Source organism: Epinephelus fuscoguttatus, linkage group LG3, assembly GCF_011397635.1.
Source record: "Epinephelus fuscoguttatus linkage group LG3, E.fuscoguttatus.final_Chr_v1".
Lineage (NCBI taxonomy): Eukaryota > Metazoa > Chordata > Actinopteri > Perciformes > Serranidae > Epinephelus > Epinephelus fuscoguttatus.
Genome location: NC_064754.1, coordinates 29,552,426 through 29,569,846, shown reverse-complemented (window position 1 = coordinate 29,569,846; position 17,421 = coordinate 29,552,426). Strand labels below are relative to the sequence as shown.

Here is a 17,421-nt window from a genome sequence, read left to right as displayed (position 1 = left end):
GTGCCTCTCTGTGGTTGTCTTGCCTCTTTTTGTAATTATCCTTTGATCTTTTGTAGTCGTTTTGTCCCTTTTGTAGTTATTTTGTGTGTCTTTGTAGCTGTTTGTATCTCTTTGAGATAATTTTATGTCTTTTTTGGTTATTATTTGTCTCTTTGTGGTTGTTTTGCCTCTTTTTGTAGTTATTGTGTGTCTTTTTGTGGTAGTTTAAGTTCTTTGCAGTTGTTTTTCATATCCTTGAGGTAATTTTGTGTCTTCTTTGGTAATTTTGTTTCTCTTTGCAGTAGTTTTGCCCCTTTTGTAGTTATTTTCTGTGTCCTTGCAGTTCCTTTGCATCGCTTTGTGGTCTTTTTGTGTCTCCTTCTGGTAATTTTGTGTCTCTTTCTGGTCAGCATTTGATCATTTAGGTGACATTTTGAAAGTGAAGGCCAGGGAGGACCCTGACACTTTTGGCTCCTGGTCCTGGGTCCGATAGACCTGTTCATTAATCCATCCATGTTGATCGTGTCTAGAAAAGCAAGACGAACATGAACGCAGCATCAGAATATTTTCTACCAGGCAGTGAAAGCATCATCTGTCAGCTGGATTTTCTTGAGTAGCACTGACTGAGTAATTGTGTGCTACATTTTGATACATGAATAGAAGTGACAGCCACACAATGAAAAGCTGATAATGTGCGTGCTTGGGCTCACCTGCAGACAACATCTCAGGATATGCTGACTAATGAGTAAATCTGAGCAGCCTTACAGTGAATTAAACCCTGCACTTGAGATGAGAGCCTACCGTTTTTTTTTTTAATGATTCTTGGGAACTTTATTTGACCTTATGTCATTATTCCTAATAATCCTGAGGTGGAAAGACAATCGCTGGTCCCATATTTGACATTTATGCTCTTCATACACTGACGTGACACACACCCATTACTGAAATCTCATAAATGTCCCACACACCACAAACTGTAGACAGCTTGTTCCTTGTTCCTTTCCACCTGTTGCCCAGGTCAGGTTGAAATGTGTACACACCCTCGTTATCAGGAGATGCAATAGATGCTCATCGCTGCTTTTTGTTTATTTTCACACTCTTATTTTCACATTGAGAGGTTGAGAGAGGTTATTGTAGGTCGTTTACTTGTGCTGCTGTAGCTGCTCATCTCTCTTTCATTTTTTGGGTCCCAAAAAGGGTTTCTTCATATTTTTATTAACCCTTTCTAAAAAAAAAAAATCCACAATAAAACATTTAAAGCTGATTTTTTAGATTATTTTACTGCAGTTAATGAAACAGAAATGGATTGACTACAAGTCATTTACTGAGACTGATGTTAACATTGTTACTCACACAAATTAACTATTGAATTATTGAAATAACATGTTGCTGAATTCATTCATTTAAGCTTCACATTAAAACAAAAATAACTCTATTGGAAAGCCTTGGATTATGATACTAAATACAGATCTTAAGTGTAGCTAGTATCTGTCTTGGAATACTTTTTTAAAAGTTATTGTCTTTAACATGGATGTGAGTGGAAGCCATAAAATTATAGAGTGCAACGTGTTGCTTTGGTTTTTTCCCCTGATGGGTGTGTTCCACAGCAGATCGAGATGCTTTTTAGATTCTTGTGTCAATCACAGGAAATTGTATAACTGACTTCATGTCAGATAAACTTCTAATGAAAAAGGTGTGACTGTTTGTGTGTTTGTGTTTACAGCATCAAATGGGCAGTCTGTGTGTCCGCCCTCTGCTTCTTTGGAACATCTTCAGTATCCAAAGAAAACATAAAGCAATTAAGAAGAACCCGTTTGTGACGGTTAAAAACTCATCACTCATTTTCTCAGCCATTCCATTCGCAGGTTTGATGATGACAGTGACGATGGTGCAGGTAGCAGTGAGAAATGTGGATGTGATTAAACCAAGCATCATTAGCAACCCAAACACTGGAATAAACGTTGGCATTGTACATTTTCATGAACCATGGATACATAACATTTGTACGGTATTATCTAATGTATGTATGTTTCTTTTCCTTTCAATGTGTGGTTAGGTTTAGGCAAAAAACAACAACACTTGGTTATGGTCTGGAAAAGATCATGTTTGGCTCAAAATACCCGCCTCTGGGGGCATAACGCTGGCTATAAACACAGTGATGTCTCAGTAAAAATCAGCTGCTTTTTGTGCCACCATCCCCACGTTTGGTGGCTAAAAAATTGCTAGGAATGTAGCAATGACTCGCGATCTTGTTGTTTGATGGTCTCAAACACTGATCGTCTTGCCCAGGCATCATGCTGTTCACGGTCCCATGTTGACATGATACCTATGAAACGTACAAATGTAATGTATCCATGGTTTGCAGAAAAATACATGTAAAATTATTACTGAGCACTGTTGTGCTCTGGGGAAATATCATTAATAGGTTCAGTTTTTGTGGACACAGGAGAGCTGCGTCCACTCGTACAGTAGCTGCTGCTATTATGCTTCCTTCTGATAACATCTACACGCTTCTACATAAAAACGGTTGGTCTCCTTGATGTGGTTATGTGTTGACCTCAATTTAAGAGTCCAAAAACAAAGACAGTTAAGTTGCACATTTTAAGTTTGTCAAAATATTTCTCTATGACTTTAAATGCCTGCTATGTCAACACATTCTCACTCTGACCTCATCACATATTAACATTTGGTCATGGAGAAAGGTACTCTGGGTGTGTTGGTTGTTGACGTTCTGCCTGTTACCTGCATTGTCTTCTTTCAAAATTTAGGCAAAAAGTTTTGGCTTTAGGCAACAAAAGCATGAGGTTAGGTTGAAGCTAAAAGAACAGGGTTGGGCTCTATAAACTTAAGGGACGTGAACATCGCTCTCCTGGGTGAAAGTCAGTGTTTGTTGGACCCAACCACCACCTCTCCTATCCACCCTACTTGGACTTCCGCCATGTTAACTTTTGTTCTTGTCCTGTCGTGTTTCTCCCTGATGTCACCAAGCGCCTTTAAACTATAACGTGACTGTATCATACCAACATTAAAGGACGGATTTTTTCGTCAGTGTCTGACACCACAAGTCACTGCCCTAGCGCCAGATTTCGATGACCTTGGCTATGTGGCTTTAGCTGAATGGTGTCCTATGGCCACAAGTGACAACTAAAGGACTATAGTAAATGTTAACAATAGCACCAAAAGAGTCATAAGCCCCTTTTACACTGCCAGATTTTCGGCGAATGTTGGGCTGTTTTGCCGGCAAGCTGCGAGCGTTTAGACACACAGAGCCAGATTCGTGAGTTGATCTGAGGTGCCCAGTTTTCCGCCTTGTAGGGTAGACATATTGGCAGAACCCTTCAAGTCTAACAAGACCGAGGTGGCCTTCCGCAACGGGAGGGGCTGTTGAAGACTTGTGGGAGGAGCTGTTGATGATGCCGTACGTGCGACCCACTGGCGGTGGATAAACAGGAAGCAACTGATAGCAGGAATTAGCGAGCAGCTAGTAGCAAGAGGGAAACGCAAACCTGACAGACACTGTAAAGATGAGCAACTGAGGAGACAAGGAATTGCGCACCCTCCTTGCCCTCGCAAACGAAGAGGCCATTAACTGGCAGATGACGGGAACGTCACTGTTTACGTCACACGCTGAGCTACACGTTTTGTAACTTGCTCACGCCCCCCATTGCCCCGAAAAAGGCACGTTCTGTATAAACAAAAGTAGGTAGGCGGCATTTCGCTGCACTCCCCGATTTTGTTTTTATACTGCCAATGCTGAAAGAAGACTGATTGGGCTTTCCTGCAAATTTGCACAATTCCTGTTTAAAAAGGGCTACAGAGTCAGTAATGTCAGTTACACAGATATATTTACCTTATATTTGGTTATCGTAGCTAACATTAGCCACCATAAGGTACTTGTCATACCTGATCAAGTAAGGCTGGTAGGTGCAGTATGTGACTGAGAAGAAAGAGTGTTGATTGATCCCAAGATGCTTTGGGTTGGTCACCACATCAATGCATCGTAGGCTATTTATATTTATTACTCATCAATCAACTATTTTTCTCCAGAACACTGCACCTTTAAGAAAGGTTTTGTTTTACAGCTTATAAGTTCAACTTTTCATTCATCAGGGGGAGATTGTGTTATGTCTTCCATCTAAAGAAACATAGTCTCATTTTAAGTATTTTCTCTCAAGGCTGTGTAGACTGTGTGTGGTTAGAAATGCCAGAGCAGACTTTCTGGCACTGCATGAGTACAATGATGGATAAACAGAAAAACAATTATCTTCATGCATGGCTGGATATTAGTCGTATCAGTTACATCAGACTACCTAACGACATGTTCAACCTGTCTATCACAAAGCGCCGCCTATGCTACTGAACACACCTAAAAAAAAAAAAAACTTCAGATCTGCATACCACACATTGTTGTGGCATGGGGCCAGTCTGCCTCCTTCTCTCAGAGTCCTATAAAATGTCCAGTTGTCTCAGGCAGAGGAACTCCTCGGAGACTCTCCAGCCCTGCTCATCACCTCCAGGTCACCTCCACCTCCACCTTCACCTCTCACCATGTCTCTCTCTCTGGGCCGCCAGAGCAGCAGCAGCAGCTACAGCTCCCGCAGCATCTCCAGCAGCAGCGTCAGCAAAGGGATGCAGCTGGTCGGAGGCGGACAGACCCGCATCTCCACCAGCAGGATCTTCCAGGACCGCGCACCCAGCATGTACGGAGGCGCGGGAGGTTCCGGGACACGCATCTCCCAGTCCTACTCGATCTTCTCCTCCGGGGCGCAGAACGGGGCGTTCAACGAGTCCGCAGTGATCAGTAATGAGAAGTTCACCATGCAGAACCTCAATGATCGCCTGGCCTCCTACCTGGAGAAGGTAAGCCATGATGATGATGATGATGATGATGACGATACAAATTGCTGCACCATCCTTTGAGATTATGGAATGCTTTTTTTAACAACTGCATCAATACATTTTAATGTAATTCAATGGGGCTCAATTTGCTCCATGTGATAGTGCATGATCTGTCCTAACGCCAACACAGCACAACTTTAAAGGGCAGGTTCATGACTTTTTAAGTCTGTCTTAAAACACAAGTCAAGTGCGCACATCAACAATTAGACAGGTTTTGGCAGCTGTAATAAATCCTCCTCTTCACAATGGCCTTTAATAGAAACATACTAATGCACTTACAGTGTAAGTGATGGGGGATGAAGTCCACAGTCCTCTCTCTGTGCAAATAGGCCTATTTATTCCAGCATCAAATCTAAATAAATATATGACCTTGTATTAACTACTGAACTGAACATTACACATTTGTCACTTTATATATGCAAACAACTACGTTTAAGAAGCAAATGTTTTATGTTTTATGCTTATATTTTTAATTGAGAGTTACTTTGCAGATTATGATATAAAAACCCTACAATAAGTCGAAATTATTGTAAGATAAAGTAAACAATAATACATACATTTACTTAAGATACTTAAATGCTTCTTGAATGCATCAGTGAGTAATAATACACCACTGAAAGGATAATAAAGTTCTTTTACTTTTGATACTTTAAGGCCATTTTGTTGATTTTACAGACATAACCTTAGAACAAGTAAATAATTAAGCGGAGTATTTGAATACTTCTTCTATCACAGTTCGTGACGAAGTCAAGATAGTCTGCGTACCTTAATCTTAAACCAACAAACACAGGAAAAAAGAAATGTGCTTCCAAGCCCCACCCAGGAGTAATGAACCAGAGCCAAAGTGTTTTATAAATGGACCCATCTGTCATCTGTCATTTGTCATCTGCCACTGTGTGACATCACCCTCTGGTTGTGTGTGTGCAGGTGCGCTCCCTGGAGGCAGCCAACAGGACGCTGGAACTGCAGATCAGAGAGTACTATGAAAAGAGAGCTCCTAGTGTCTCCAAAGACTACAGCGCCTACTTCGCCACCATCACTGACCTTCGAGCTCAGGCACTGCTCACATTATTCACGTCATGACACAAAACTATTCTGCAATAGAAAAACCAATAGACACAGTCAGCAGTTGCACCCACAAAATTTTAATGTGGGTGGCCAGACGAGGTCACAGAAAATCTTGGTGTGGCACACCAAAAACAAAAGCCACAACCTAATTTCAGGAATTTGATTATGCTTTTGATGTTAGTGAAAAGTTAGTGGCTAGTGAAAAACCGTGTCAGTGTGTGACATGTGTACTTAAAGACTCAAACACTGATATATGCTGCAGTGTCTTATCTTACTATCTTACTATATAATGACGAAAGCTCTGTCTGTGTGCGTCTGTGTGTCTGTCCCACGTTTTTCTCCTCACTGACTTGGTCAATCCATGTGAAATTTGGCACAGTGGTAGAGGGTCATGGGAGGATGCGAATGAAGCAATATTACATCAATTGGCCAAAGGGGGGCGCTATAGCAACTGATTGAAATTGCAAACTTTGAATGGGCATATCTCATGCCCCGTATGTCGTAGAGACATGAAACTGTGCACAGAGATGCCTCTCCTCATGAGGAACAAATTTGCCTCAAGAACCCATAACTTCCGGTTATATAGATTTTCCGCCATTTTGAATTTTTTGAAAAACACTTCAAATCGATCTCTTCCTAGGAAGTTTGAGCGATCTGCATGAAACTTGGTGAACATAATCTAGGGACCAATATCTAAAGTTCCCTGTTGGCAAAAGTTGGAAAACTTACTGAAACTGAGCTTCTATAAGGCAATGAATATTGCGGAGGGTGTGGCTCATCACATAAAGGTGTATAACATCTCAAGGGTTTCACTGATCACCACGCAACTTTGCAGGCATATGACCACACATAATCTGAGGGGACCCCTCCATTACTGACCCCATCAAACCTGTTTCTTTAGGTGACTCATTTTCTATCACTGATTAAACTGACGACCCCTAACTAACTGACATGTTTGATGGATATTTCATATTATATTCACTGCATGATAATAACAGTACAGACCAACTGACAAGCTGTAGGCCTACAATTAGCCCAAATAGTGAACACAATGACTGCAGAAAGTTTGAATGAAACATAAAACATGTGATTTGGATACATTTTGAGGAGATTATTTCCTGAGATGAGCTCTCCTGATAGTTATGTTTTTTTTTGTTTTTGTTTTTTTTAACGTTTCCCTGTCTGTATTATGTCATCTTTAAATTGTTCACAATCGTACAAACTTATTTGGCTTATATTTTGACAAATACAGTGTTTTCTTCTCCCTATTAGCTCTTTGGTTGTTTTGACTGCATACTTTTTTAATGCAGGACGAGCCTGTTTATGCAGAGACTGAAGTGCTCTGTGGAGGTAGCTTGTGTTCAGGTCTTAACTGTGCCCTTGTCCTTTCTAAACATTAACAATTTTATTAGTTTTCATCACAGAAATGCATGAAATGATGAGATAAAGGCCTACTGTGAATTTGGTTGAAAGGATTTCTTACACCCCTTAAAATCAAGCAGGCCTCATCACCCCCCATGAAGATTTGGCGACCTCTAGTGGGGGTTGGGAGTCCCAGGTTGCCTAAGGCTCTGTAATTTCATGAGATACCATTACATGTACTAAATAATTAATGTGCCACACCCTCTTTAAATACAGTAATGTCCACCCACATTTCTGTGCATGCTTTAGAGACACATAATAACTCGCAACTTAATCAGTCAGTGACTTTCAATCAAAGCCCACTGCAGAGGATTGAGTTTCTGAAATGTCATGTTTTGGTGTCCACTTCTGTATAAAATGACACATTAATTAACTGATGAGTCTGTCCAGTAAAGCAGGGTAAGATTCGCATGAAACAGATACAGTCTCTCATTTCCCCCTTTTAGATAATGAAGAGATATGCAGACAATCAACGCATCATCCTGCAGATTGACAATGCTCAACTGGCTGCAGATGACTTTAGAGTGAAGTAGGTTGCTTCATGCTACATGCACTTTTCAGTAGTTACATTTGGATATAGAAAAAACAGATCTGAAGAAAGCTTAAAAATCTAATTTAATTTAAACTACCCCTGGCTTCCCTCTGTAGGTATGAGACGGAGCTGAACCTGTGTTCCATGGTGGAGGCCGACGTGCTGCGTCTCCGAGGGGTCCGGGACAGCATGACTCTTGCCATCAGTGACCTGGAGGTGCAGATCGAAGGCTTGAAAGAGGAGCTGGTGTATGTGAAGAGAACCCATGAGGAGGTGAGACCCATCCAGAGAAAGTACTATGGCTCCATCTGCTGGTAGTTGCAGCCATGATATCACACACCTGTAAAAGAGCAGGAGATTTTAAAAAGTGTCCGTGTTGCAGGAGATGACTGCGCTGAGGGCCCAGCAGACTGGCTCGGTCAATGTAGAGGTGGACAGCCCAGCGCCTGTTGATCTGACAGAAATCTTGCGGGAGGTGAGGGAGCAGTATGAAGGTCTGGTGGTGAAGAACAAGCAGGAACTGGAGAAATGGTTCCAATCCAAGGTGAGACAAGAGTGCCTGGAAATGTATAAACAATGGTAATGACAACATCCACAGATGCCAGATGGGATTTATTGAGTGTGTGTGTGTGTGTGTGTGTGTGTGTGTGTGTGTGTGTGTGTGTGTGTAAAAAGGTGGCTACTCTCCAAACAGAAATCTTGCAATGTACAACTGAGGTGAAGACCTTTTACACTGAGCTGTCAGAGCTGAAGAGGACCTACCAGAGTTTGGAGATAAGTCGACAAAGCGTCCTCACAGAGGTAAAACAGACAGAATGCAAAAACACGCTTTCACTGTGCAGGGTTAGCTGATCATACTTAGATTAAAGTGTAGGTCTGACTAATACCAACACTCACAGGCGCATATGTAGGCCTACATCGAATCCATCTTGGCTTGCTTGTTCCTAGTGAGTATAACGAGTTCATTCTCACTCTCAACACGTGAAACACCAACCCTTCATCAGTGGCCCTACATGCCACACTAATACGCTCTAGGTACCCCTCTAGCATCAGCACTGGACACTCAGGGACAGCGTGTCTATTTACGCTTGATACAAGCGTTGTGTCTTTTCAAAATAAACTTCAGTTCTCACAGGAAATGTAAATTTTCCGCTCATTAAATGCAAACAGTCTCTTTTCAAAATAAACTCAGAATGTAGGTACAAAACCTAAATGTTTGCTTCCTGACATTTAGGCAACAAAAGTACGTGGTTTGGCTTTAAATAAGAATGTTTGTTACTGACGTAATGTAATGTTACATGACATACATCACTACTTTGGTATGCTACACATACTTGCACACCAGATTGTTATTAAAATAAATTGACTGACTTTTGATTTCATTCAAGACGGGAATGGCAGTTTTGCCGTCACTCTGCGCTGTGCGTCTCAGACCGTTGCTAAAGGGTGCCGGGTGCATCTGTATCTGATGCTGAAAGTAAAAAGTGTCAGTATTTGACGAGTTGGGAGTTTTCACTCTGAGATTAGGAAATAGGTCACAGTGGTGGCGCACATGGATGCAAAGTGGATTGTAAATAACCAGCTATTTGTGCAGTATGTCCTGATTTTTTTGTTTTTATATTTATCTATATAGTCTTTAATGTGTCTGCTTGTCTGTGAATTTCTGTATCTGCCACTGGAGACACCAAATTTCGTCGTGCAGTCACACAATGACAATAAAGGCCCTAATTAATTGATAGATCTTAGATTCCTAATGTGCTTTTAATGTAAACTATGGGGGACAAATCCACTGCCTCCATTCTGTGCAAAAGTATATCCCAAAGTTTATCTGAAGTTAATAAATGCTTCAGCAGTCTGGGATAGTGAAGATTCTTATTAAGCAAAAACTGTTTCACTGGGCACTAATTAGTACTCCCGTTGGGTCTATTCTTCTCTACTCACACTCCCGTCTGTCTGGCAGATTCAGTGCCTTCAGCAGAATTTGGAAGAGGTGAAGAGTCGATACAGCGTTCAGCTCAGCCAGCTGCAGATGACCATCAATATGCTGGAGACAGAGCTGCAGCAGCTTAAAGTCACCCTGGAGCAGCAGCAGAGCGAGTACAACCTGCTGCTGGACATCAAGATGAGGCTGGAAATGGAGATTGCTGAGTACAGGAGGCTGCTGGATGGAGAGCTGCGTGAGAGGGGGCTGTACGAACAAAAGAAGTGAGCCATTCAGTTTTTATGCTCTTTAAAGTAAGCAAAATATAACATGAAAAATAATGTTTTAAAACAATTCTCCCTCTCTCTCCACAGGGCCGTGGTCATCAGCAAGGTTGTGGAGGTGGAAGGTAAGAATCCTCACTCACTGAACCGACTCTCTGATCTTGTAACAATATGATTTAATTCTCGCTGCACCGTGGTCTAATGATGCGTTATGTTTGTCCTGCAGAGCAAAAACCTCACATCGAGAGGAGAGTGAAGACCATCGTGGAGGAGATAGTTGATGGGAAGGTGGTGTCCTCCACTACGGAAACCCAGGTGGAGGACATCCAGTAACACCTCGGCCCACCTCTGCTGACACTAAACTTACATTTTAATGGTAATTTGTAATTTCAAGTTGGCTGTATACCTGGTATATGATAGTTCCCTAAAGTGGTTTTAAGGGGTGTTTCTTGTGATGATCTTTCCTTGACGGATGCTCACTATGAAAAGTATGAAAACAAAATATGATCAAAATGCCAGAATGCACAGATGACGACATGAATTATTAATCTTAAATGTGTTTTACGACTCAGAAAGCTGTATTATAGTTTGTGCCTAGATTTTAAATTTGCAAATTTTTATTTTTTTTTGGACATATGTAAAACACAGGAGTTGTAAAAGGGTCAAGATTCAAGATGTTTTAGGTCATGCAAAGAAAATGATTAAAGCTCAGTATTGTTTTGTTGTCTGAGCTCAAGGTTAGTGTCTCTTATATTTTCAAAATGATAACAATACACCAAAATAAAGCAGTCTGATTCTAAGTAAAAATGTCTGGTGTTATTTCACTCATGGCCACCAGGTGTCACCTTTGTCTTTCTCTCTAAAACTGAGGTCCTTGCACAACTTCAGTGGATTGCATAATGTCATTTCGCTTAAGTGGAAACAGATTGCTGCTGCACAAGAGACATTCAGAAACATGATTATTTTAAATAAGTCACAGGACAACAAACAATAGTTCATAAATAGCACAAAATCAAAGCACTATATTGATGCAATGTTGAACAGGAAAAATAATCGTGTGTGTTGCTGCTGGATATGATTTTTACAGAAGCATGCGGAAAAGAAAAGCTTCTTTGTACTCCAGATACATTTAAGGTGTAGATTAGGTTTGGTGAGGATTACAGGTCACCTGAGCCAACAAAGGCTCATCTGGGTGGAGCTGAAGCAAGCAGAGACTTCTGCAGTGATTCACCTGAGTTGTTCAGTTGGTCAGTGACTCAACATGATCGACTCCCTTCCTTTCACTGCTTTTGTGCAACACTTTATTAACACATTGTTGCTATTCATCAACAGTGCTGTTAAATGTAATTGGTGGCTCGTATAATAATATTGTTTCCGCAGCTTTGTGCAGCAGAGCACATTCAAGTTTAGGCAACTAGGACAGGCTTTGTTTCCCTCACTGTCTCAACCCAACAATTAAAGGCAAAATCAACTAAATAACACATTGTGCACCATTGTTGGACCCTTGCAACTCACATCTAAGATACACACAGAAAGTCCTGTTTTAAATCAAAATCCTAACATTGAATTCACCCTCCTGCTGTCAAACTTCATGCTTAATTATAAATGTGCAAAGTTGTCATACAGGGTGAGCACATGTGCTTTTTGCTGTTGCACTTACTCTGTGGATATTTGATTCACAGAAATAGAAAACTCAGAAGGCTGTGTTACTTCATGGTTGCTTGCAGCACATGAGGAAATGTAGATTTCCCCCTTGCTGACTGCAATTATTGTTATTATTACCAAAACACAGGCAGTTAAGTGCTTAATTTTTAGCGCATGGGCTCCTCATACAGTTCAGTTAAGTTCACTCACAGTCATAGATGGATTATTGCATGGGTCTACTGGGTGTCTGGGGCCCGCAAAATGCAAAACATTGCAAAATGTCACAAAAAGACTCAAAAAGACTGCACAGAGACGCGAAACAACTACATCGGGATGCAAAACAGCTGCAAAGAGACACAAAGAGACACAATAACTACGGAAAAGGAGAAAAAAAATTCTCTAAGAGTCAAAATTACTCCAAAGAGAACAAAAAATATGCAAAACAGCTGCAAAACACCAAGAGACTTTACAACTACGGAAAAGGGAAAAACAGTCGCAAAGAGACTCACACTGAGCACAAGAAGACACAGAGAGATGCATAATGACTACAAAGAGACAACAAAAGGAGACTAAACAACTACAAGTGTCTGCGTGTCATTCTACTTTACAGAAGAGGTGGTGGGACCTTCTGCATGTCTGGGACCAGGGGCCCCTTATCTCATAATCCACCCACCTATCAAGGAGACAATAAAGATATTGGTTAGTTTTATATCTATTACTGACAGAAAAAGTGACTCTGTTCAGTTCAGAGTTTTGTTGTAAATTTCCAGATCTCTCAGTGCACCTGCACAGTCAAGGTGTTGCATGAATAACCGCTGTAAAGGGTGCGGTCAATATCTGCAGGGCATCGCAAGATGTGAGGGAAACCAGTCTGTGCTTGAAATAAAATAAACACAAAGGGAGAGCATCAGTGTCAAAAAACACATGATCTTGCAGTGAGTCACCGCAGCCCTCACTCCCTCTCCTGCGTGAAATTGAAAGGGAGATATTGTTTTATGTTGGCTCACAGCCTCCGTGACAGATACACGCCCAGGTTAAAGCTCTCCGGGCTATTTCTCATGTCACGGTGCATTTTGAGCATACTGTTCCACCAGTGTTTTCAACACATGCCAACTATTTGTGACAACGGGGCCACTTCATACTCAAACTAAAATGGGCCTTTTGCATTCTGAGAAGTCATTCCCATTAAGATGTAAAGTGGTTAGGATATGTGACACAGTAAATGTGTCAAAAAGACTTACTGATATGGTTTTTATTAAAAGCCCTGCAAGTTTAAGTGTAAGTACAACTCCCGCACATGCCGTGTGCATTCCACAGCTGACTGGCGCCTGCTAGATACAGGACATGCAGCACTTAGTCTGGGGTTTAGATACATTTAAATCTCATCCTCTGAAAATTTGAAAAGACCTTTTTAGTGAATGAAGAATATGCCAGTTAGCAGGAATATCTCAAGTAAAATCAGCACACCTCGTTCATTCTTTGCCGCCCACACAGAAACCACAGTCACATTTCGCCCCACCACATACCATCCTCATCAATCACTCAGCTCAAACCACAGCTCTGCCCTTTTTTGTCAGAGCAGAAGAGTCTGCACAGTCTCTCTTTGTTGCAAAGCACTGTATTTTAATGCAATATCTTAAAAATGTTTTCAACTGAATTAAATCTACCTGTGAAGTGTAACGACATATGATAACGATAACGCCAAGGCAGCTTATCAGAGATGCAGCCTATGAGGCAATGTGGGACACAGGTAATAAATAAAGTCTCCAACACTTTTGTATTTTACTTCCTTATAAATGCCTAAAACAAGATAATAACGAGTATCAATACAGACTGAATGAAAACTTTAAATCCATTAGATTAGAAACTTTAACGTGTAGGATTTGCTCATTTTAACCAACAGTACCTTGCTTCACATTCATTACTTTCCAGCCACACCTAAAGGCTACCATGCAGCTGCTTACGTGTCAAGTTCTCTGCTCAAGATCATCTCAAGCAGTCATTGAATTACAGGAGAAGATAAAATCCCTGCAACATTTATTTTTAAGTTTTTAAGTTTATTTTAAGTAAGTAAGTGTAATATTTAATTCAATTGTTTTTTTTTTTTTAAAACGTGTGTAAGGTTTAGGGATATTTAGCACACATTGCAACCAGTTGACACTTCATGTGGTAAGGGATCTGCTCAGTGATGATTGCTTAGGGTTTTTGGGAGCTGAATTATTTGCAGAGGTTTCTTCCTCTCCAAAACAAGTGAAAATACACGTGTCTTTATCAATTCAATTTTTCACTCTTTTATTCATTATAGTGTTGCCACGATACCAAAATCTTTGTTTCGGTACCAATACCAATATGAATTTCGATACTTTTCGATACTCTTCGGTACTTTTCCTAAGGAAAAGCCCTTTTGGATACAAACCTTCAGAACAATAAATAGTAGGGGTGTCATGGTACCAAAAAAATCATGGTTCGGTAAGTACCTCGGTACGGACGTCACGATTTGGTAACTCAAATGTCCCACCAAGTTTGTGTTGTCTCGTGTTGTCGCCCTTTGCGAGGCAGACTTTCTCTTGTCTTTTTTCACATGCACCAGCTGCAGCACCTTGATACAGGTGTTGTCATACACACCACTTGTGCAATCTGTGCTCCAATAGGAACAAGAAAGGCGTTTGTGCGCATAATTGAGTAAAATAAATTAACTAAATTAATGAATTGAATCAGTTTCAAAGTACCGGTATTTTCCAAATGCAGTATCACACTGTTTGGAATACTCTAGTACCGCGGTACTATTTTAGTACCGTGCAACACTAATTCATTAACAGGAAAATACACACATGCACAAACAGGACCTATACATGCACAAAGTGGAACGATGTCAGAGTGAGCTACCTTGGTCAGGGTCCCCGAGCGGGGTTTGGTGCCTTGCTCAAGGGCTCCTCGGCAGTGCCCAGGAGTTGAACTGGCACCTCTCCACGCTCCATATTTGGTCTGACAGGGGACTTGAACAGGCGACCCTCTGGTTCCCAACCCAAGTCCCTATGATCTGGGCTGCTAACTACAATGGCCACTGCAAAAACAATAACTGCCCAAACTAGAGCCAGTGTTTGGTTTGTCCATCCTGGGCTACTGTAGAAACAAGGCAGTGCAACATGACAGACTCTGAGGGGCAAGGATCTGCTCCCTATGTAAATATAAACGGCTCATTCTAACGTAATGAAAACACAATAGTTCTTTTTTTTCAGGTGATTATAAACTAATGAAAACATACGTATTGTATTATATTACATTTTGGCCAATATATTACCCTAAATCCTACACACTGGACCTTTAAGTACTAAACTTTCTTAACATTCATTGAAGTAGAAATCGTTCATACCAGAATCTTATAGGAATCATTTGGAATTGTAAAAAAGCTTTCTTAAATTGTTTTAAATTTATATTGTTACTTAGAAGTTGAGATGTTCTCTATTAAAAAGTGTACATCCATATATCGGTTCTGTAAGGAACTGCAACACTTTTTCCTAAATGCTAGCAGCATGCTAACAGACTCATAATGACACTGCTAACATGCTGATGTAAAGTAGGTCCAGTGTTTACCAATATTGTACAAAGTAGGCTACAGCTGAGGCTGACGGGAACGTCATTGGTTCTGCAGGTGGCCAAATGAGGAATTACAACAATGTAATGCCACTGGCCCAAAAACACTTTTTTCCCATAGTCCTACTGAGAAGACAAAAGAAAGATGTCTGTAAATCAGTGGATACATTTTTTGGAGCGTCACAGCCCTCATGAAATGACTAATTTCACAATCAGGATTTGATCCAGTTGGTCTGATAACATTTTGAAAGTCTAGAGGAGACGCATGATTTAATTAAATTAGCCCCATTCAAGTTAGCAGAGGGCTAAACTGGAAGTGAGCCGCTTGGCTGGTGTAAGTCTCTGGTGCTCTAGTGCTCTGTGGGTGCAATGATGCTAAAGAGTAATTAAAAGTAATTTCATATCGTGGAAATTGAGCTTGTTTGGCTTCATGTTCTACTGAGCACATATAAATAAACGAGGGCCCGCCTCTAACACTGCATCTAGTTCTCTTTAAATATCCATGGTATGTGGTCCTAAACTTAAGTATCGGACTGATTGAATTTTTGACCTGATTTCATTAGATGTGACGAGATCAGTGCTTTTGGTGAAGAGGGAACTCAACTGCAAGGCAAAGCTTTCAATTTACTGGTCCATCTACGTCCCAACCCTCACCTATGGTCATGAGCTCTGGTAGTGACAGAAACAATGAGGTTGCAGATATAAGCAGCCACGCCAAAGTAAAGCTGACAGGGTGCGAAGTTTCATGGCAACTGGTCGTTGAGATATTTTAGTCTGGACTGACTGGCTGGGGTTCCATGTTCCAGGGGTCCTTTGTATCAGGCACAATGGTGGACTCAAAAATACAGACTGAGACGAAATCCAAAGTTCAGGGTTTTTGTTACAGTCAAGGTTGGTACACAAGGGGGAGTCAGCACAGGCAGAGGTAACTAAATCAACAGGCAAAAACTCACTGGTCTGAATATGAAAAAAGGTCAGTCTCATGAAGAATACACACTAGGAAGAACACCGGAAAGCTCACACGAAAGACAAGACAACCTAGCAGACAACAAAGGGAAGACACAGACTTATTTACACTCTGACAGTGGGAGATAATGAGACACAGGTGAAAGCAATCAGACAATCAGGGCAGCGGGAAACTTGACAGGACATGGGCAGACTTTCAAAATATAACAGGAAACAGAATATCACATTCAAACTCTACACCTTAGAGGAAGCATAAGCGGGAATGATTTCATGTTTCAGAACCGTTATGGTAACAAGTTGATCAGATATAGAATTAATCAATAGAGATAGTTTAATTTTTGACAGCTGTTTTTCACAACAATGCAAATGTCATTTCAGAACAAGGGAAGTGCATGTCTTTTTTAAAAATATGAAAAATAGCTTAGATAATTTAAAACTCAACCTTAGAGATATTAATGTATGTATTTGACATTTCACTGAACTGCATGGGGCCTGCAGAGCAGTGTGTGAGAAAATCTCTGTAAAAGTGAGCTGTATTTGAAATGACTCAGTTGTTTCTCACTGCCTGAGGAAAATAACTCAGTCACATTTAAGTTACGTGATGTGAAGCATTTGTCCTCAGGACAACAGCCTGACAGCCAACTACCATTAAAATGTCATTTGGAATTTTTTTTTTTAAGATTAACGTTCTTTATATTTGCATAGTTTGTTTGTCTTAGTATAGAGATGCTGTTGTTTGCAAGTTGTGCAACGTGTGTCAGTGTGAGTTCAGAGCAAAAGAACACATCTATTTCAAAACAGGTGCACAGGAGTGGGACGAGTGGGACGCAATTTGCAGACAAACCCCTGCACACTGTCTAATTTACCAAATGTGTGTTCAACATCATATTTCACAGATTTTGAGCCATTCTCACATTTTTTGTCAATATACAGAAAACTGCTTCATTAAGTCTTGTGCACTCGTTTGTGCACTCAGTGAAGCATTTTTTTCACAGCACTGCATTGTCTCACACTTTCACATTTCACAGACAATTACACTTCAAATTCTGACACTAACTTACAGTAAACTTTACGTAAGATAACTCAACCAGTATGTTATAATAACATGCTGC

At 40.7% G+C, this 17,421-nt stretch overlaps 1 protein-coding gene across 1 annotated transcript; it reads left to right on the top strand.

The window, feature by feature from the left end:
* The first annotated feature begins 4,445 nt into the window (after nucleotides 1-4,445).
* Nucleotides 4,446-10,910, top strand: LOC125885418 (keratin, type I cytoskeletal 19-like). The gene is made up of 9 exons (XM_049570924.1): nucleotides 4,446-4,839; nucleotides 5,806-5,934; nucleotides 7,815-7,897; nucleotides 8,017-8,173; nucleotides 8,283-8,444; nucleotides 8,576-8,701; nucleotides 9,861-10,105; nucleotides 10,196-10,230; nucleotides 10,332-10,910. The coding sequence occupies exons 1-9, from the start codon at nucleotides 4,528-4,530 to the stop codon at nucleotides 10,436-10,438; spliced, it is 1,356 nt and encodes a 451-aa protein (XP_049426881.1). The 5' UTR covers nucleotides 4,446-4,527; the 3' UTR covers nucleotides 10,439-10,910.
* The last annotated feature ends 6,511 nt before the right edge of the window (nucleotides 10,911-17,421 follow it).

Excerpts from the sequence above, each read along its gene's own strand:
- LOC125885418 (XM_049570924.1), top strand. The coding sequence starts at position 4,528 with ATGTCTCTCTCTCTGGGCCGCCAGAGCAGCAGCAGCAGCTACAGCTCC. Across the intron at positions 7,898-8,016 it reads GCAGATGACTTTAGAGTGAA|GTATGAGACGGAGCTGAACC; the intron begins GTAGGTTGCTTC and ends TTCCCTCTGTAG. Across the intron at positions 10,231-10,331 it reads CAAGGTTGTGGAGGTGGAAG|AGCAAAAACCTCACATCGAG; the intron begins GTAAGAATCCTC and ends TTTGTCCTGCAG.